At 34.8% G+C, this 20274-nt stretch overlaps 3 protein-coding genes across 7 annotated transcripts; 2 read left to right on the top strand and 1 right to left on the bottom strand.

The window, feature by feature from the left end:
* The first annotated feature begins 1792 nt into the window (after nt 1–1792).
* On the top strand, nt 1793–4421 carry LOC114169494 (L-ascorbate peroxidase, cytosolic). The gene is made up of 10 exons (XM_028054667.2): nt 1793–1955; nt 2095–2224; nt 2324–2498; nt 2603–2668; nt 3328–3376; nt 3455–3540; nt 3659–3738; nt 3843–3945; nt 4031–4089; nt 4208–4421. Exons 2-10 carry the CDS (start codon nt 2106–2108, stop codon nt 4221–4223), a joined length of 753 nt encoding a protein of 250 aa, XP_027910468.2. The 5' UTR covers nt 1793–1955; nt 2095–2105; the 3' UTR covers nt 4224–4421.
* Nucleotides 4422–7927: 3506 nt separating this feature from the next.
* On the top strand, nt 7928–11333 carry MPK3 (mitogen-activated protein kinase 3). Its single transcript, XM_028052974.2, has 6 exons — nt 7928–8383; nt 8573–8702; nt 9495–9632; nt 9741–10073; nt 10337–10520; nt 10676–11333. The coding sequence occupies exons 1-6, from the start codon at nt 8223–8225 to the stop codon at nt 10843–10845; spliced, it is 1116 nt and encodes a 371-aa protein (XP_027908775.1). The 5' UTR covers nt 7928–8222; the 3' UTR covers nt 10846–11333.
* Nucleotides 11334–11789: 456 nt separating this feature from the next.
* Nucleotides 11790–20027, bottom strand: LOC114168225 (uncharacterized). Of its 5 annotated transcripts, none has more exons than XM_028052972.2 (15): nt 19772–20027; nt 19474–19662; nt 19089–19351; nt 18901–18992; nt 18611–18765; nt 18233–18363; nt 17929–18117; nt 14858–17823; nt 14661–14769; nt 14402–14461; nt 13879–14245; nt 13260–13791; nt 13025–13133; nt 12770–12850; nt 11790–12054 (listed from the first exon to the last, which is right to left on the bottom strand). In XM_028052972.2, exons 1-15 carry the CDS (start codon nt 19902–19904, stop codon nt 11983–11985), a joined length of 5448 nt encoding a protein of 1815 aa, XP_027908773.2. In that variant the 5' UTR covers nt 19905–20027; the 3' UTR covers nt 11790–11982. The 5 variants fall into 5 exon arrangements, 4 of the variants coding, with proteins under 4 accessions (XP_027908773.2, XP_085524715.1, XP_027908774.2 ...); XM_085668589.1 differs by having other exon boundaries at nt 13260–14245; nt 14858–15560; nt 15681–17823; XM_028052973.2 differs by having other exon boundaries at nt 13260–14245; nt 14858–16214; nt 16320–17823.
* Between the last annotated feature and the right edge of the window lie 247 nt (nt 20028–20274).

Genomic DNA, 20274 nt, shown 5'->3' with positions numbered 1-20274 from the left:
AAAGTGGAAAAGCTAAAAGATTTTTCTGAACAAGTGGGCTAAAAATTAACAGCTAGATAAATACACCATATGCTTAATAATTGTACAAATCCATATTTATATAACTTTGGGTTACTTTTGTCCTGTGATAGTTCATTTCTTTTGTTATATTTCTTTTGTGTTTCTATCCTAAAATTATTAATTGAGTTCATATAATTAATTATTTTATGTATTAATGTTTATAATATGGTTTATTTTATATTTAATCAATGGTCATTCTTAATATAGATTAAGTATGAAATGCAGAATTTCCATTAAGATAGAAAATGATTTCAGGATCCACGCTTCGCATGTGGCATCCTTAATTATAGTTTACCCTTCTTAGTTTTATAATAGTAAAAATATCTTTCGCAGAATTTATTGAATATCAATGATAAGTACTTTTATTTATATATATATATATATATATATATATATTATGAAATGATGTAGTCCATTAAAATAAAGGAGTTATTTCAGGATCACCACTATTTTCACCGGGTACCCCAATGATACTTTACTTAGATGTTATAATATAAAAAAAAGTTAATGCAGAAATCGTAGAATATCAATCACAATTCGTGATAGATCTTTATGAAATACTGAATTTTATAAAGCAGATAATTATTTCAACGTCACCTTTCCTCTAGTTTCAGGATCATCATTACATTAATTGGATATTTATAATTACATTAATTTGATATCTATAATTAACTTAATTTGATATTTATAATTACATTAATTTGATATTATAATTACATTAATGCATACAAAAATAGCTTGGACAGCACAAAAAGCCAAAATATATACGTTGGAGAGCGATTCTATTGCATCAGCAAAGAAGGAGTGTGGAAGTGACTATACCTCACAGGTGACATTAATATTGCCCAAAATGGAATCTTCCGGAGTGGAACGCGTTCACACTTGGACTTTGAACATTTTTTTTAGTTCAGCCACGCAAACTTACCCGCTCCGTTTTATACATATGATATCAAATTGCGAAAATACCCTTGCATGGAGACTCGCGCTGAACACAGCTTTTAAATTATATGTTGCTTCTGAGATTAGGTATAATTAATTTAGTGTAAAATTAGGTACGAAGTAAAGATTTAGCAATATTTGATATTAAAAAAAAATGTTTGACCATTAAGTTGTTTACTATCAGTTATTGTAAAAATAATAATTTACAGATAATTGTTTGAAAAGTTTAGTTATAAATTATATCATTTATCAATAAGTATTTTTACTGTTTTTCAAATTTTTTGGTATTAAATTTGTATTAAGACAATTTAACGCAGAATGACGTCTACATTTCTTTTTTTCTTCTTTTTCTAGAACTAGGTGTTTAGCCAGATGCAAAACTTGACGAGGGTACCTTCGTCATTTACACACCAAATTTAATGGTCAAAGCATAACGCCAGGAAATCCGTTCTCACTTTTTCCGAAACAATACTCCAATCCAGAATGTCATCCTCTACGGTTTCCAAAGCAAACAGCACACCGTCCACATACAAATCCAACCGTTCCAATCCCACATACATATCATTTTATTGTGTAATGACTATTTGGATGGACCTGATTAATGCATTCCCAGATACGACTACGCAGGATCAAAATCCAATCCATGACAATTTGCTTCTTTCTCTTTTATTTCTCTTGCACTGTACTGGTCAGTCATAAAAGCTTTCCTCACCTACCCCACGACCTGCACTGTGTAATTTACACGTGCAAATCCATCTCGGCCGTTGATTTCTTAAATCAACAAAAACAGCACATCAAAAAAATCATACGGTTCACAACCACCTACTAGAACTTTCTCCGCTTCTCCCCATTATATCTACCTTGCTCCTCTCAGCTGCAATACTCACTGAGGCTTGTGGTCTGCTCGTGTCACTAGGGTTAACGTTTCATTTCTTCATCTCTTCTCCAGTTCCTAGGTTCGTTCGTCGGAATCTTTTTCGAAAACTTGCACGAATCGACGATTCTGTTCATGATCCACATTCTAACTGATTGGTCTTTCTCTTGCATAATTCCTCGTTCATGCGTTTTATGTGATTGATTTTTCGTTTTGTTTAGAATTGCAAGCCATGGGAAAATCTTACCCAACCGTCAGCGCCGATTACCAGAAGGCCATTGAGAAGGCAAAGAAGAAGCTCAGAGGCTTCATCGCTGAGAAGAGATGTGCTCCTTTGATGCTCCGTTTGGCGTAAGTTCTCTCGTTTTGAGTTAGATCAACTTTAGGCAGCACTCTGACTTTTTGTGTTGTGTTATCGTTTTGACTCGTTTTGGTGCGTTTTGTGTGTAGATGGCACTCTGCTGGTACCTTTGACGTCAGCACGAAGACCGGTGGTCCTTTCGGAACCATCAAGCACCCTGCCGAACTCGCTCACGGTGCCAACAACGGTCTCGATATCGCTGTTAGGCTATTGGAGCCAATTAAAGCGGAGTTTCCTATCTTGAGCCACGCAGATTTCTACCAGGTGAGATTTCATTGCTTGATTATATTTAGTTCAATTTTTAGATCTGAGAAGTGTTTTGTTATTTTTGGAGATTGTGCGTTTAATGGTACTTGTGTAAAACGCAGTTGGCTGGCGTTGTCGCAGTTGAGGTCACTGGTGGACCTGAAGTTCCCTTCCACCCGGGCAGAGAGGTACAATTTTGCATGTTTTAATTGTTTTATGCCTGTTTATTATTTATGTTAGGTTAACACTCTTATTTGGTAAAATGATATTAATTGTGCTAGATCATGATTGTAGTGTGTAATTTTTATCAGTTTTATTGAGTTTCTGTTCATTTCCGCTGTATTCAATATTTTTCATTGAAGCATTTAACTGGTTACTATTTGATGGGGATCATGCTGTTCATATTTTGTTTGATTCAACCTTAGTGCACATTTCAAAAATATGATCCAATAATATGATCCATCGCTTTTTCATTCAATGGTGTGTTGTTGGCTTTCTAGTCGCTGAAATTGTTTTCTTAAATTTCTATAATTCCATGTTTGTTTTTGTGATTGATGGATTCAGCTATTCTAATCTTGATTAAGGTTCCAGGCTCGAACATGCTTTTTCATATATTTTATTTTATTAGCAAATTTCACAATTTATTTCACCAAATTTTGTTTTGATAATTTATCAATTTTTATTTCTTAGATGGTTACTTAGGGGACTATGTTCACAATGTTTTTGTACTGTTGTGCACACGAATTTTAAATGAATTATTTAGAAATGGTATTATTCTGTGAATGATTTTTATGATGATTTTTATGATCAAATACGTGGTTAATGGTTCTATATTCTTTCTGAACAGGACAAGCCAGAACCACCTCCAGAGGGTCGCTTGCCCGATGCAACCAAGGGTTAGTACTCTGTTGTCAAAAAATCTTTGCCATCCATTGTGTTTGTGTTGCTTACGGTTGGCTCACTGATTGTTGCAGGGTCTGATCACCTAAGGGATGTGTTCGGCAAGGCTATGGGACTTAGTGATCAGGATATTGTTGCTCTATCTGGTGGCCACACCATTGTATGTTATGATTTTTAATTTGTGTTATTTTGAGTGTTGTCCGAGTCATATTGTAAATGACACTAGCACACTTAAATTTGTATCATTGCTGGTGCAATTCTAATTATGTATTTTTCAGGGTGCGGCACACAAGGAGCGTTCAGGATTTGAGGGCCCATGGACCTCAAACCCTCTTATTTTTGACAACTCATACTTTAAGTGAGTACTTTATGTTTCTCGCATCGCCTTTTATGTAGACAAGCCTTCTCTTTCCGTTTTAAAATTCTTCCATAACTCTTTATTGATGTCCAAAAATGTTTTAGGGAGTTGTTGAGTGGTGAAAAGGAAGGCCTCCTTCAGTTGCCTTCTGACAAGGCACTTTTGTCTGATCCTGTATTCCGCCCTCTTGTTGAAAAATATGCAGCGGTGTGTATATTTCACAATTATCTTAAAATTGGTGATAAGATTGATGAATCAAGTGCATCTAATCTTGGTTTTCTGATGATTTCAGGACGAAGATGCCTTCTTCGCTGATTACGCTGTTGCTCACCAAAAGCTTTCCGAGCTTGGGTGAGTCTTGATATACAGCGTTATTCTTATTTAAAACTTCTTTGTCAAACTTTACTTGAGTTGTTAAGTTCCTGAACTATCAATTATGTTCTGATATGTTTAATGAAATTTACCTCAGGTTTGCTGATGCGTAATCCACATATAGGCTGTTGGAGATTTAGAGATCTAAGGGATGTGGTTTTTAATGTCGATGTGAGGATGTGTTTTGCCCAGCCTTTATTTCACCATTGGCAAGTTGGATTGTTTTTTTCCTTTATTGTGGTTGATCCTTTTGTTAAATAACATTTCTAAGAGTTAATGGTTGAACTCATTGGGACCTCACGTCATTCTTACGTCTTATGGCTCGTGCGATGTTTCGTTGTTTGCGTTCTTACTATGTGCCTTTTTGCGTTTGCGAATTGTTATAATTAGACCGTTCTTAGTGTTCATATAGGAAGTGCGATTTTTGATTAATAATCATATCTTTATTATGTTTATTATGTGGACTTTTTGTATTTTCCAAAAGTTCCACACGGTAATAGTAATTGTTGTTTAGCTAATTACATATCTATTTAATTATTGTTTCTTTATTAGGTGACCTTTTGTAGAGTTACCATTCGACAATTTTATGCATTTTGAATCTGGAAATATCATGCTAAGTGAAAAAAAGTATGTTCTATTCTCTGTTTGTGTACTTTTGCCACTCGTTTGTTTTACGATTAAGAGATTAATACGCATCTCAATTCGCCACGGGACTCTGCTCCAACTTAAGAAGTCCACAGAACTTTACAATCTATTGACTCTAAATTTAAAGTAGTTATAATTCTTAAACGTGTCTATAAATTATAATAAGATTATAATTTAACTTCAAAAAATCTTGGACAAGTATGTTGTGCATTTTAGATTTGCTTAGGCAAATAAATAATGAGCACTGACCGTTATGATACTTACAAATTTTGAAGGAAACAGAAATTGAGTTGTATTTTTTAAAACCAAAATTTAATAGCACTGGTGATGCTCTCCATGTTACATCTTATTTCTTGAAATTATATTTTAATGTGGTATTAGTAAATTTATGATATATGTTATACTATATTGGTCCAACCTTCATTTTGTTTTTTGTTAGTATATAAAGTAACACACACAAGAGGAAACAACTTAGAATAAAACATTAAAGGTATCGATATCGTTATTTTGTTGATGGTAGTGTGGTTAATGATTGGATATTTATTTACTTTGTCTGGGGTTTGCCAATGATTTCGATTTCTCGTTATGTGTATATTAGTAACAAAGATGTCTAAACAAAGATAGAGTATATTAGTGTTTGAAGAGAGAAATATTGGCATAACTATTTTTCCCTCAAAAGTCTTGTAAAAGCAATTTGTTAAAATAATTATTGCAGAAAAAATTTAATTGATACATAAGGGTTTAGTATAATTTATGCTTCCTACAAGCTTCTATGCAGACTAACTTTTCTTCAACACTTCTATATGTACTATCTTTATTCAAATGTAACATAGCAAATAGACAAAATACAAATTAGTTTCAGCAATTTTTCCTTAAAATTAAGAATCAAAAATATATTTAACATTAATTCTAATTTTCAAGAACAAAAAATATATTTAACGTTTTTTTCCTATACCTTATTATTTCTTTTATGAGTTCAGGAATTTTTATTTTCAAGAAATCAATTATCCTCTCCTTTTACGAAAAACATTTTTTTGGAAGCTATCGGTGGAATGGAAGGTGAAATTTGATGGGGTGCAGAAAGCTTTAGCCCAATTTTGATTTCGGAAATAATTTAAAATGGCCCACATCTGCACCACCGTGGGGAAAGCCATTGTGTACGAGGTATACTTGTAATTTGAGAAAATGTTAGGGATTCTTATGCAATTTTCTACCAAAAATAGTGAAGTGTAACTTGTTTCTATTCTTGAAGAAATAATAGTGTATATTTGAAAACGAGAAATAAAATTTAAATATTTCATAGGTTTTAATTCATTCTAAAAATATTTAACTAATTCTTTAAATAATGTGAAATTTAGATTTTTACTATATTATTTTAAAGAAATGTATTTTATTGTTAAAATGAAATATATTTTTTGGATTTTTTATATTTTACATTTATTTTTCACTTCACATTTTTTATAAACCAATTTCGTTGAACTATTATACTTTCTAAAACAAAACGGCTATTAGGAATATTCAATTCTTCCAGGAACTTAAAAGAATAAAACAGGTTTTCTCTTCTTAAGTCTTATTAATATAATTGATAAAATATCGGAAAGTTTTTGATTTCTTATTAAATTAAAATTATTGATTATATTTTATTTTCATAAACATTTACTTATTTAATACAATAAAAGATGATTAAAAATATATGACAAGTAAATTTGACTAAGTTTACAAATGTTTCATTTAAGAAAAAGTAATTTAGGATATGGTCTAAACTTGCTTAAGTGTTTTTCATCATACTACATTCTATTCAAGTCATTTTCTTATGTTTTCTTTAGGATATGGTCAATTTATAATTTTAACACGAGAAAAAAATTTAAGTATTTTTATTTAAGCATAAAAGGTTCATAAATAGTTGTACCTTTTATTAATTATTTATTAAACCCGAGATTAGTGTTAATTTAAATATCATGCCGAGGGCCCAGAAGTATAGAAGGGGATTTGGGGAAGATTCTTCATTGATGTAGATTGAAAAGGTTGACCAATAATAACTTCAGTTATTATTCAATCACTGCTTTAAGAATAAAATCAAAGAGTGTTTTTTTTTATCTACAAATAAAAAATAATTACTATTAAACTCTTATTTCTAATTATGGACAAAAATTTAAATTTAGATTTTAAGTATAGGTAAGGCATCACGGTTATAAAAATACTGTTAAGTGTATACGGATTTAAATAAAAAGATACAAATAATGTAAAAGAAATTCACACTATCATTCAATAAAATTTAATTTTGGAATTTTATCCTTCTTTCAAACTAAAGACACGCAATAAACAAAATAAGATTATGTTCATATTTGTAGAGGAATTTCTCTTGAAGTTTACACTTAAAATTTCTTAAATACCGAAAAACAACCTCTTCATAGAAGAGTTGGAGTACTGAAAAATTAATTTTGTCTTTTGAGTTTAAACTTTCAGTAATAATACATCTTTTTGGGGTACACATAACGATAAAACAATATAATAAGACATATCATGTAATAATTCAGCTTCAAAATATTTCAATAGAAAACAAAAAATAATGAACTTAAACGAGACCTAAAGCAGTGGACTTTTTGGCATTGTCACTGGCACAGCTTTATCTAATGTAGTCGTTTAGTGATAGATTAACAAATAATGGATTTGTTTATTAGCCTAATCAATTATTTGCACAATACTAAAAATAAATATTTATTTGCAGTGAAATGAAAGGGTCCAAAAAGCCCAAACTAGAGAATCAAATAATTTTATTTGTTATACATTAAATATATGGAAATAGGCACGAGTCAAAATTTGCACAAATAGTTACACGCTTCTGACTCAATTATTCAGTTTCTTCAGGCTAAGGATAACATTTGATATTTAATGTTATAGATTTATTTATTGATTTAAATCTTGAATATAAAATCCACGAGGTGGCTTTGACGAGCATACAATACAAATCACGTAATAATAGAAGAGGAAAGAAAGGTTGATGGCTGTTGAAATAATTGAACAAAGGGTGGCCGTAGATGAGAGGCGGCTGAAATCTGAGCCGTCCGATGGAGTCCCAAACGCGTCGCACGTGTGCGTGTGTGGTTCGTTCAGTTATTTTTCTTCTCATGGCGCGTTTTCGCCCCGTCTTCCTGGCACCTGCTCCGAAAGAGTGTGAAGACTCAACGTGCTTACCAGGCCGAGTTGACCGAGCGAAAGTAGTTACACGTACGCACGCACACACTGACTCGGTGACTCACTCGTTGGATGGATACTATTTAAGTTAAAACCGCTCCACTCGCCTCTTCTACTCTCCATCTTCATCATTTTCTTCTTTGACCGTTTCTAGAAAGAGAAAGTTTGTTAGAGGGAGAAAGTGCGGTGGTGCGGTTCGCGAGCGAGAAGAGAGAGAAAGCTCTTCTCTGAACGGTTTCTAGAGGGAGAAAGTTTCATTGAGAGAGAAAGTGATGGCCGGAGTTAATCCGAATGGCGTAGCTGATTTTCCGGCGGTTTCGACGCACGGCGGACAGTTCATTCAATACAACATATTCGGCAACCTCTTCGAGGTTACGGCGAAGTACCGTCCTCCAATCATGCCTATTGGACGCGGCGCGTATGGAATCGTTTGGTACTGCTTCGTTTTCTTCGAGTTATTGTGGTTTTGGAAACGCGATTGGTTTAATTGAGAGATTGTGTGGTTCTCTGATTGTATGAGTCGGATTCTGTTGTGATGGAATGTCAGCTCGTGCGTTTTTTTATTTTTTTTATGATTTTGAGATTATGAAATCTGAATAGTTTGTTGATGTGATTTTTGAAGCTCGCTGTTGAATACGGAGACGAATGAGCTGGTGGCTGTTAAGAAGATAGCGAACGCTTTCGACAATCACATGGACGCTAAGCGAACGCTCCGTGAGATTAAGCTTCTTAAACATCTGGATCATGAAAATGTGAGTGATCTCTTCTTTGTGGAATTTGACTTTCAGATATATCGTATCATCGAATGATACAAATGTAATACATGCTTGGTTTTGGTTGGAGAAATTATTTTCTTAAACTGTTTTTATTGTGACACGTATTTAACTGAAATTTTCACTTTATAATCAATTAAAATTGAATAAATGGAGTATGGACTCAGAAGTATCCTGATATACAGTAACAAATTAACATGATATTATTTCACTTTACAATATATTTATCATAATTAACAATCCTATCAGTCGTGTTTTCTGAGTAGTTGACATTTTTCGTACAAAATAAAAGTACATAGAAATTCAACCCATTAAAATTATGCTAATTACAACTTATATGATAAACTTCTTGAATTTTACAGTAAGTATCTTCAAAATTATACCATTAGTTGACATTTTTATAGAGTAGTGAAGAAATTAAAACCTAAATTCTTATGAGATTTCGTATAACTTTTTTTACGAAAAGTTGTAGAAGCATAAAATGCCAGTAAAATACGAGTGGCGTGGCGACTTGTTTGTTGGGATTTAATAGAATCAAGTCCGAGATTGACCATGATATCTTAATTTGGGGAACACATGATGACATGTAACTGGGATTTGGCTATAAACTTTTCTATTCATAACATTGAATTTAATTTAACTTATGAAACAAGTTGGTTGTGTTGGTAAGCCTTTAAGGTTTGACTATAGTGAAAATCATCGAAGTCTCGATTAATAGAATACAAAAGCCGTGTCTAACCAGTTGTGACTAATTGCCTGTTTGGATATCAGGTAATTGGTTTGAGAGATGTTATTCCTCCACCATTGCGTAGAGAGTTTAATGATGTCTACATAGCCATGGAACTCATGGATACTGATCTTCATCATATCATTCGCTCTAATCAAAGTTTGTCGGAGGAGCACTGCCAAGTGAGTGCTCTCAAGCTGTTGTTTTTTAATTTCTATTTATCATAATTACAATGTTTTTAAATTGGAACCTTTTGTTTTTCTGATGATTGGATGCTCTTGTACTTGCAGTACTTTTTGTATCAGATTCTTCGTGGGCTAAAGTACATACATTCTGCAAACATAATCCATAGAGATTTAAAACCGAGCAACCTGTTGCTGAATTCTAATTGCGACTTGAAGATTATTGACTTTGGTCTTGCCCGACCAACTATGGAAAGTGACTTCATGACAGAATACGTAGTCACAAGATGGTACAGGGCTCCCGAATTATTGTTGAACTCCTCAGATTACACCTCTGCGATAGATGTGTGGTCTGTTGGTTGCATCTTCATGGAGCTTATGAATAAAAAGCCTCTCTTCCCAGGCAAAGACCATGTGCATCAGATGCGCCTATTGACAGAGGTGAGATTGAAAAAACAATGACCTAAAAAATTGTATACAATGCTTGCAGTAGCCTCTCTTAAAATACTACGATAACATATGTTCAAACGGGTTAAATTCCCTTTTTTTCTTTTCCTATTAGTTCTCGACTTCTAAGTGACGTGGACTATTGAGTATAATAAGAATAACATGTTTCAAGTTATTTAATACCATGGATATAGTCAATAGTTCAATTTTAAAAGGTAATTTTATTTCCATGCTTATGCATCTTGTCTTATCCACAGCTTCTTGGTACCCCAACTGATGCTGACCTTGGGTTGGTGAAAAATGAAGACGCAAGAAGATATATTAGACAGCTTCCTCAATATCCTCGCCAACCTTTAGCTCAGGTCTTCCCCCATGTTCATCCCGCAGCCATTGATCTTATTGATAAAATGTTGACAATTGATCCCACCAAAAGAATTACAGGTACCTTTCCCATTCCTGTCATTTTTTATTTTATAATTTTGTATCTGGATGAAGGCACATGTAGTTTCATTTTGAACATGGATAATATCTGCAAAGCTACATATTGAATGAAAATGGGCAAATTTTTTTATATATTTCTGTTCAAACATTGGCAGTTGAAGAAGCGCTTGCCCATCCATACCTTGAAAAACTGCATGATGTAGCTGATGAACCAATCTGCATGGAACCATTCTCATTTGAGTTTGAGCAACAGCCATTGGATGAAGAGCAAATAAAAGAGATGATATACAGGGAAGCATTAGCACTCAATCCTGAGCATGCTTAAAGCAGAAAGAGACTCAAGGACTTGTAAGTTGTATCTTTAGAAGGAAAAATAAAAAAATTCGTAATTTTTTCATCACTAAGTTCGCTTCTTACAAGCAGGAAAGTATCAAGTTGAATGAAAATTCAACTTTGTTCCCAACCAAGCTCCTTAGGTATTTTATTCAATCTGTGTGACTAGTTAGGTTCAACCACGTTTTGGTGAGTGCCCTTTTGTTGTAAAGTGTCATGCAACGATATTAAGCTCCACAAATTTTTTTAACCCTGATGGGTTATTACTATTATTTTTATTTTCTTTTGGGCTTGGGTAACTCATCATGTATCCTGCCTAAGTTATTTGCATTGTAACTTCTTGTATCTTAATTTTATCTATTTTCTGCTATATTATATGTATAGTGGATTTGAATTCAGTGAGCAAACCCTTTAGAGTAGTTCCTGTAATGGTTCAGAAAATTGAATGGATGAAACTTCGTCTGACTTTTCTAATTCCAAGTTTAACGTGTGATGATATATAGATTTACATTGCAATGTTTCTGTGATGTTAACGTGTGATGATATATATCAATGAGTCTCAAAATATTATGTCTACGTTTATTCCACCTTTTCATCATCACTACTTAATTATAACTTTCCAGACATCTAGCCGAGTTTTTAAGTCAACGAAAAAGGTACGCATGTAATCAGATTGAGGATGACTTAACATATATTTAGAACCTTCTTTTATCTCATGGACATGATGAAAGCTTTTATAATTCTCAATTTCGGTTCATCTAAGTTCCCCCAAAACATAGATGCGGTATATCCATTCTTAATAAAAAAAATATACTTAAGAATAAAATTCACTTGCTTGCTTGGATAACCTTTCCCTATCAATGAAAACATCATGCAAAAGAAGACGAAAATGAATGCAAAAAAAGTGGAGATTAGCCTTATTATATAGCTCGTGGGAAACTTCAAGAACAAAAGTTCTATGTAATAAGTAGAAAACAAGTATCATTTACAATTCGAGAACAATCTGAATCAGAATACTATTTACTTATTGGGTATCTTCAGAGTGTGGCATAATTCTGGTAACCGGCAATTCTATATGCGTAGGAGAAAAAATGGTTAGTAATTAATAAGGAACTGAATCTCGGTTTTACTATGAACTGGATGGCTGGGTATTGTGTTTGGTACAATCAAAGGGTCCAATCGATTGATTCTTACGTCTCACCTGCAAAAAATAAAATTAAAAAATAAAAGAAATTAAAGTTACACACAATAATGTCAAAATACAAAGCAATGATAGAGATAAAAAGAGATACATGAACCCTATAGTTGTAAAAATGGTGTGCATATATGTTTCTTGAATCTTTTCTGGGTAAGAAGATTACCATTTGGTACATAATAATATTACGAGTTCTTTTTCTCCACACATTGATTTTCCACTTTTACATTTAACAATTATTTAAATATTGTTAATTTAAAAATATCATTTTTATATATATTTAAAAAGTTGAGTCCAATTCAAAAATAGCAATCATTTGACTGTAACCCATAGCATTCACTTTTTTCCCATTTTCCTGCAATATCATGCTCACGGTTTGATTTCCAGACGTTTCGCCAGTTTTTTTTTTCTCATCTTTACAAACTGCTCTGAGCTGGTAGCGCTTGTCCGATATCATCTAGGGCGAAACTCGAGCAACTTCAGTAGAATTTCTCGAAAGTTTTAAAGACTCCATACTTTACGATTGCGCAGATTTTTTATGTTACATTACGTAAAGCTAATGAAAAGGGATTGAATTTACTTTATTATACACAATTCAGTTAGAGAATCCATAGGTATGTGAGTTTACTTTATTATCCCATTAAAAAAAAAAGTAAATTGTCATGCTAGATCACTATGTTTAAAACTTGAGTCAGGTTTAGAGGGCGAAGTATGAACCTACCGGGGACCAAGGACCAGGTTCGTGCTGAGTCTTCTCAGTGGGAGAATTTTGCACAGCACCGCCTTTCATCGTTAAGATCTCCTGTCAACACCAGGTGTAAAAATGAATCTAACATGGCAAAGAACAGACTTTATATAATGCCGTGATGCTAATTGAAAATAGGAAAACAACACTACGTGACATGAAAAATCGCGCCATGCAAAAAGCTATTAATCAGTCATAAAAAATATCCAGTTCCGTCAAGAAATCTCTCACCTCTCCGGCGGCTTCAATTGCAGCTAACCATTCTTCAGAAAACGGAGCAGCATTTGGCGGAGGCTTCAATGTAGGAACTTCCAGCTTGCTTTTAGTTGCAGATTCCTGCCTGCCATTCAAAAAATTAATTTGCATCACTCAATTTGTCAAAGTATCAAAACCGTATCTCAGAAGTAGAAACGAAAGGATTGCCAAACTGTGATTATGAAATATTATCACGAACTAAGAAACTTACAAATGAATTATTTTGCTGCTGTCTTCTGCATAATAAATATCACCTTTTGACTTGTGCTCCATGTCGGTATTAGGAGACTCGTCTTTCTCAAAAATATTAGTTCCAGCTTCTTCTGAAAAGGTTGTAGAGTTCAACAAACTAATTTCACAGCTTGAACTTTCACTTGAACTATGCTCTTCAGGTTTCCAAGCAACTTCATCTGTAAAGGAGTCTTTGATCTCTTCTATAAAAGAATTGCATTCAGAAGATACAACGTTGTCTTTGAGTTGAACTTCAACTACTTGCAATATGTCTGAAGAACCTTTCTTCACATCATTCGTTTGCAAATGCTCCGCTCTCTCATCCGCGTAAAGATTTCCATCATTCGTTTGAATATGGTCATTGGAAGCATTGTACTCACCTGTACGGACATCACATCCTTTTACTGCATTTTCAGACAAATTTGTTTTCTCGATTTCTTCAGAAGAAACTATATTTGTGGACAGCCAATTACCATCCAAGTGTAACTGTATGTTATCAACATTCTGGGAATCTACACCAACAACAGCACAAGGCCCTTGAAAATCAGGAAGTTGAGAATTTTCATTTATATTGTCACTGTCGGCCAATGGAAACTTACTATCAGAAACAGCAAGACATTGTTTACTGTTGCAGTTGTATAACACTGGATGTTCAGCAAGTGTCTGCACTTGTGTGGTCAAATGTGATTCCTCAATTTCTCTGTTAGTCTGAATAAATTCCTCGACAAACTGACCCAGAAGGGAATGTTGTATATGGCCAGAAGGTTTTTCTGCTCCACTACCAATAGAATCTTTGGTGTTTGAAATGAAATCTGCAGATACTTCAGAAAATTCATTCTGATCACCCACGTGATCATGATTTGGCTCCAAACCCTTGTACTCACAAAGCATTTCTTCAGCTTTAGAAGCATCACAGTTAACATGATGCTGAATAGAAGCATCCCTGGAAGAACCAGCATCCCGAAGCTGCAACTCAAAAATGGTACAGCAGTTATTAGTTGATAGATCGTTTACCCTCGAATCTAAATCTGCTTTCACCATTGGAAATAGTTGGGCTATAAAGTGTAGATTTACTCCATCATTCTCACTAAAAGGTCTGCTTTCCACAAAAGCATTGCTTACCTCAGTATCACAAGCAACAGTTTCCGGCATATCTCCACGGGGGGGATTTTGATTCAACTTCTACATTCGCAAAAAAAGAAGAAGACCATAATTCAACACAGAATACGAAAAAATTATTATTATAAAAACGTTTAAAGCCCAAAAAAAAGCATCGTAAGAATTGAAAGCAGAAAAACAACGCTAAAGTGGCATGAAACACTACGATATGCAAAAAGCTATCATTAAGAACATGCATGTGCAATCGATAAATCTAAGTCACCTGTTCAGCGGAATCGGTTGCAGTAAACCATTCATCAGAAAATGGAGCAGCATTTGTTGGAAGCTTCCCTGTAAGAACTTCCTGATTGCTTTTAAGAGCAGAGTCATGTCTGTCATTCAAACGATGTCTTAGATGTAGAAATGGAAGGGGTGTCAAAGCGTAATAGACCAAATAATATCACAAACTAAGATACTTACAAGTCAATTATTTTTCTGTTGTCTTCTGCAAAGTAAATGCCACCTTTGGACTGATATAGCATGTCAGTATCGGAAAATTCATCTAGATTGAAGGTTAGATGATCTGAAGCTGGTAAATTTGAACTTTCACTTAAAGAACAACGCTCCTCGGGTTTCCAGGCAACTACATCTGCAAAAGAATCTTTGTTCACTGCTGAAGAAAAAATGCGTTCAGAAGATATAATGTTGTCATTGGCTTGAACTTCAACTAAAGGCAATATGTCAGAAGAACATTCTTTTGAATCATCCATATCAAGATTTCCGTCATTGTTTTGAGACACATCCTGAATATTGTCATTGACTTGAACTTCAACTAAAGGCAACATGTCAGGAGAACCTTTAGCATAATCCATTTGCAAATCATCCATATTAAGATTTCTTTCACTGTTTTCATACATGGCCTGAATATTGTCATCGAGTTGAATTTCAACTAGAGGCAATGTGTCAGAAGAACCTTCTTTTGCATAGTCCATGTCAAGACTTTCATCATTGTTTCCAGAAATAGCCTGAATGTTGTCAATGAGTTGAACTTCAACCAGAGGCGATATGTTAGAATAACATTCTTCTGAATCATCCATATCAACGTTTCCATCATTGTTTTCAGACATATCCTGAATGTTGTCATTGACTTGAACTTGAACTGAAGGAAACATGTCAGAAGAACCTTCTTTTGCATCATCCGTTTGCAAATCATCCATATCAAGATTTCTTTCATTGTTTTCGGTCATGGCCTGAATGTTGTCATCGAGTTGAACCTCAACTGGAGGCAATATATCAGAAGAACCGTCTTTAATATCATCCATATCAAGATTTCCATCTTTGTTTTCAGTCATTTTCTGAATGTTGCCATTGAGTTCAAATTCAACTAAAGGCAATATGTTAGAATAACCTTCTTTTGCATCATCAATTAGCAAATCATCTGTACGAATATTTCCATCTTTGTTTTCAGGCATAGCTTGACTATGATTATGGGAATCATTGTTTTCACTTGTATAGATATCGCATAATGCACCCTCAAATAAAATTGTTTTCTCGATCTCTTCAGAAGGAGCAACATGTGTGGACATATCACCATTCAAGTCTAGTAGTATGCTATTAACATTATCTAAATCTGCAGTACCAACAGCACCAGACCTTTGAAAATCAGTATCATTTGTAACAAGGCAGTGTTTACTGTTGCAGTTGAATGGGGCTGGGTTTTCATTAAACGAACGCGCATGCACATCTTCCATTGATTTATTGACTTCTTCAGAAGAAGCAATATTTGTGGGCACCCAGTTACTGTCAGAGTGTAGTATGTTATTACCGTTCTCAGGATCTGCACGAACAGCAGCACCGAGGCTTTGAATATCAGGAAGGCTTTGAATACTATTGTTATCTGCCAAGGGAAACTTATCGGTAATAAAAACATTTAAATGCTTACTATTGCTTTTGTATGGCGCTGGATTTTCATTAAGCAACCGCATTTGTGCTTCCACATGTGATCCTTTAATCTCTGTGTTAGAGTGATCAACTTCTCGGCCTAACCGAGTCAATATTGTATGCTGTAAGAAGCTAGAGGACTTTTCAGCTTCAGAACCTATAAAATCTTTGGTGTTTGAATTGATGTTTGCAGACACTTGAGAAAATTCACTCTGATCAAGCAAGTCACCATGATTTAACACTAAACTCACATCTTCACAGAGCATTTTGTTAACTTTAGAATATGTAATGTTGCTAGTTTGTTGCTCAAAGTTTCCAGGGAGATAACACGGAACATCATAGTGGATAGAAGCATCCCAAGAAGAACCCTCATCCCTATGTTGCAACTTGGAAATTGTACAGTGGTTATTGGTTGACATTTCATTTTCACCAGAAACAAAATCAGATTTTACCATTGGACATACTTGGGATGTAAGGAGAAGATTCTGTACATTATCCTCACGAAAAGTTCTGCCTTCCTGTGAAACATTGTTTAACTCAATGTTGCAAGTTGTTGCAGAAACGGTTCTGCAATCTTCACTCGACCTGTCCAATTCAAAGACTTGAGTACTATGATCCATTGCTTTTGAGGCGATAACCTTATCACATTGTTCTAACACTGGTATTGTCTGAATGAAACCTGACTGATCATCTACTGATAACTGACAGCCTTCAATTTTTGCTATTTTTGGTTCACTTGCAGCAAAACATTTGATTTCTGGTATAGACTTCTGACAACTATTTACATGAGATTCACTTTCCCTTGTTGACATGATTTCTCCCACCGTAACAGCACTTGTAGTCTTAAGTTGTTCCCCCTGTAACTGTTGATTAACTGCCTCTAAATTACTTCCAGTGGTTTCGCTACAATTGACTGAAAGATTGCCATTCAATAAATGTTTTTGAGCATCTCCTCCATTTTTAACATGATCAGCAGCACCACCATGATAGTGAATCGATGGTGGTTCCTGCAATACAGATTGATACCCTTTTAACGAAACATCATGCTGACCAGTTTCTTTCTCCAACTGCACTTGAGTGTGACTCTCTGAAAGAAGCTTCTTTTCGTGTCTAGGGAATACCGCATCCTCCACTCTAGAAGCATTATTATTTCTACGTAGTTCTCCGTGTTCCTCATATGTTACGTTGACATGACCAAGAATGTTTTCAACCTTTTCTTGCTTGCTTATTTTTCCAGAGCCCACAGAATTATATTTCACTTCTACACAAGCCATCTGCTTATTATCCACTTGCATGCTCAGTTCTGACTTCACATCTAAAAGGGTTAACTCCTTAGTGCAATTCTCCCCTTTGACAATTTCAGACCTCATAGCAGGTGCATGTTGTAGTCTTGCCTCATTGACAGAATTTGTTTCTAAATTCTGTAATTTAAGAGTGTTACTCTGAGCTGGCTTGCAAGGTTTAGAAGTTTTCTGTAATTGGCTATGTGAACTGGGAGCTTTGGCCTGCAAATAAGTAATAAACATGAATTTGAAATCGTCACATGAGCATTATATTACTCATGACAAATCTACCTAAATATAAAAAAAGAACCAAATAAAATCACATACTATAGAAAAGAATCCCAATGAGGGAGATGGCATCCGAAGGCCTGATAATTTTGTTGTTTGAAGCTGTGTCTCTTGCTTTTTCTCACTAACGTCAGAGACGCCTCGTGGGAGACAAGTTTCTGACACCTTATTTGCTTCCGTTCCTGACTGAAGCTTTCTGGGTGGTGGATGTGTTTCAATTGAGTTATTCTGTTCAGACAAACAGTTTCAAGAGACGAATCATGAGACTAGTAGCTAAGTAAAAGGAATTCAAAACTTGATAAATGTTAAAAAATCACAGCCTCTAGAAGTTTAAAGTTCCTACTAAATGTTTCCCAGGTCGCGTGGCTAGTGTAACTGAACCTTTATCAGCATGAACAACTTTTGGGTTACTTGGGGTGATTTTAGGATTTTTTGACAAGGCTCTTACTCCAGCATGCTTCGGAGGATTAGTGGCTGCATAACAGAAACAAAATTAACTCAATATTACCAATAAATTCATGTCATGTAAAAGTTAGAATTTGATGTTTGGTTACTCAAGAGAAACCTGCATTTGTGAAGTTCATTGAGATCACAACCTCAATCAAAAATAAATTAATTAGATGATCTATTTTCACATTGTATTATGCAACTGTACAATAAAAGTACTAGCAGTTTTTTCATAGGATAACAAGAAGAAACAAACGCGAGTTGCACAGTATACCAGGGTGTGCATTCTGATTTCTCTTAGAGAAACCTGGGGTCAAGATTCCACTCCTAGGGGTTGTTGTCCTTGCAGAAACATCCAATTTAGGACCAGGTGTCCTAGCAACTTTCACTTCTTTACTAGGCGCTTTCACTGTGCTAGGTCTTTTGAGTTTGCAAAGGGGTCAAGGTAAACACTTCCATAATTCGACAAATAAGAAAGAAAAGACAACTCAATTCCATTGCAGAATCACAGTATGTAAGACACTCCACTTAATATCTATCCTAAACAAGAAATGGCAAGGATATGAGGACGAAGCTACTGGCAGCCGCGGAGGACACGCATTGCGTTTAGGTCTGTTGCCAACGGAGTCATTGACAGTAAGTATTTTCCTCTTAGCCTAACAAACAAGTATCCAAAGTAACAAGTGACACACATCAGAAGAGTTCAATTTCTATACACTATCATCTTTCGCACAAAGAGTATAAAGACTGACCAAGGAAACCGGGGCTGTAGAAGCTTTGGCTAATGCCGCAGGCTTTGGAGAAAACCGCTTTGGAGAAAACCGAGATGCAGCACCGACCTTTCTATCTTCAAGAGGAAGAGCATCGGGTGAATGCATAAACAAATTTTCTTCAATCTCCTGCAAATTTGTCGAACTTCCTACGTACTCTTCTTCGTGGATCACTTCCAAATCCAACCCTGAATTAGAAGAGGCAGTGCCACTAATCATAGAAAGCTCCTCCGGATTCAAAACACCTGAAAAGTAAGATTCAGAACAAATCAACCAATTAAATCATTAATTAATCAATCAAATAATAGAACAATTAGAGTGATCGATTTTCATAGTTAATTAACGGATAATGGAGGGAAGAGAGTGCCTTCTTCAGTAAAGAAAGCTCGATTCCACGCCAAGCTCTTGCGCAAATTGTAACCGCCTCCTTTCTTCTTCCTCTTCATTTGATGAGGCTCCAAGCTAAGCTTCTGCGGTTTGTTCCAATCCGCGTTCTCTTTGTTCGCACTGTCATTAACCGAGGAATTTCGATTTTCAGAATCCGCAGCTCCACTTTCTGCAGATGCGTTGGGTAAATCAGTATTAAATCAACAATTATCCATAAAAAATCATCCAGAAATGGAAAACAAAAAGAGAGGATTCAATAGAAAAAAAAAAAAACTAACCGGTTTGAAGAGGAATCGATCTGAGAGGTATGAGAGGGGAGCAAGAGAAGACATCGGCGGTGGCCGGTGCAGAATCATCGAAGAGCAACGAATCGTCTTCGTCTAGAAGAGGAATGTTAGAAACAGAATCCATGATAATACGATATTATCACTCCTTTTCTGTTAGTTGTAGTTTTGTGTTTTCACGAATTGGTAATTAGATTTGGAATGAATCGATTACTGTGTCTGCTTCTGCAAATTTGTTCGCAATTTCAAACTACAGCGAGCGGGAGTGTTCCAACGGTAGAGTGGGTAATAACAAATGTAATTGGGTCACATGGGTTTGGTTTGGGCATTTACTTTCTGAAAATCAATATTTACTTCCTGCACTCCCCGTATTTTTAAAACTGCCTATATTTTGCCTCGTGTAGAGTGCTATAACGAGCTAATCCGGTTATTCACCTCGGATTTAATAAAATATATTCGGTTCAATCGAGATACATTTTGATGACTCATAAATTTTG

The sequence above is a fragment of the Vigna unguiculata genome, chromosome 11 (genome assembly GCF_037176805.1).
Source record: "Vigna unguiculata cultivar grain cowpea cultivar isolate G323 ecotype 2 chromosome 11, ASM3717680v1, whole genome shotgun sequence".
NCBI lineage: Eukaryota > Viridiplantae > Streptophyta > Magnoliopsida > Fabales > Fabaceae > Vigna > Vigna unguiculata.
Note: the sequence above shows the minus strand (reverse complement) of the source record. Positions and strands in the feature narration are given on the sequence as shown.

What these genes read in the sequence shown, in the direction of transcription:
- MPK3 (XM_028052974.2), top strand. Translation starts at nt 8,223, where the DNA reads ATGGCCGGAGTTAATCCGAATGGCGTAGCTGATTTTCCGGCGGTTTCG. An exon ending in TGTCGGAGGAGCACTGCCAA is followed by an intron (nt 9,633 to 9,740) that starts GTGAGTGCTCTC and finishes TTGTACTTGCAG; the next exon opens with TACTTTTTGTATCAGATTCT. An exon ending in AGATGCGCCTATTGACAGAG is followed by an intron (nt 10,074 to 10,336) that starts GTGAGATTGAAA and finishes TCTTATCCACAG; the next exon opens with CTTCTTGGTACCCCAACTGA.
- LOC114169494 (XM_028054667.2), top strand. Translation starts at nt 2,106, where the DNA reads ATGGGAAAATCTTACCCAACCGTCAGCGCCGATTACCAGAAGGCCATT. An exon ending in CCTTTGATGCTCCGTTTGGC is followed by an intron (nt 2,225 to 2,323) that starts GTAAGTTCTCTC and finishes TTTTGTGTGTAG; the next exon opens with ATGGCACTCTGCTGGTACCT. An exon ending in TTTGACAACTCATACTTTAA is followed by an intron (nt 3,739 to 3,842) that starts GTGAGTACTTTA and finishes AAAATGTTTTAG; the next exon opens with GGAGTTGTTGAGTGGTGAAA.
- LOC114168225 (XM_028052971.2), bottom strand. Translation starts at nt 19,904, where the DNA reads ATGGATTCTGTTTCTAACATTCCTCTTCTAGACGAAGACGATTCGTTG. An exon ending in AGCTTTCTTTACTGAAGAAG is followed by an intron (nt 19,352 to 19,473) that starts GCACTCTCTTCC and finishes CTTACTTTTCAG; the next exon opens with GTGTTTTGAATCCGGAGGAG. An exon ending in CGCGACCTGGGAAACATTTA is followed by an intron (nt 18,118 to 18,232) that starts GTAGGAACTTTA and finishes TTGTCTGAACAG; the next exon opens with AATAACTCAATTGAAACACA.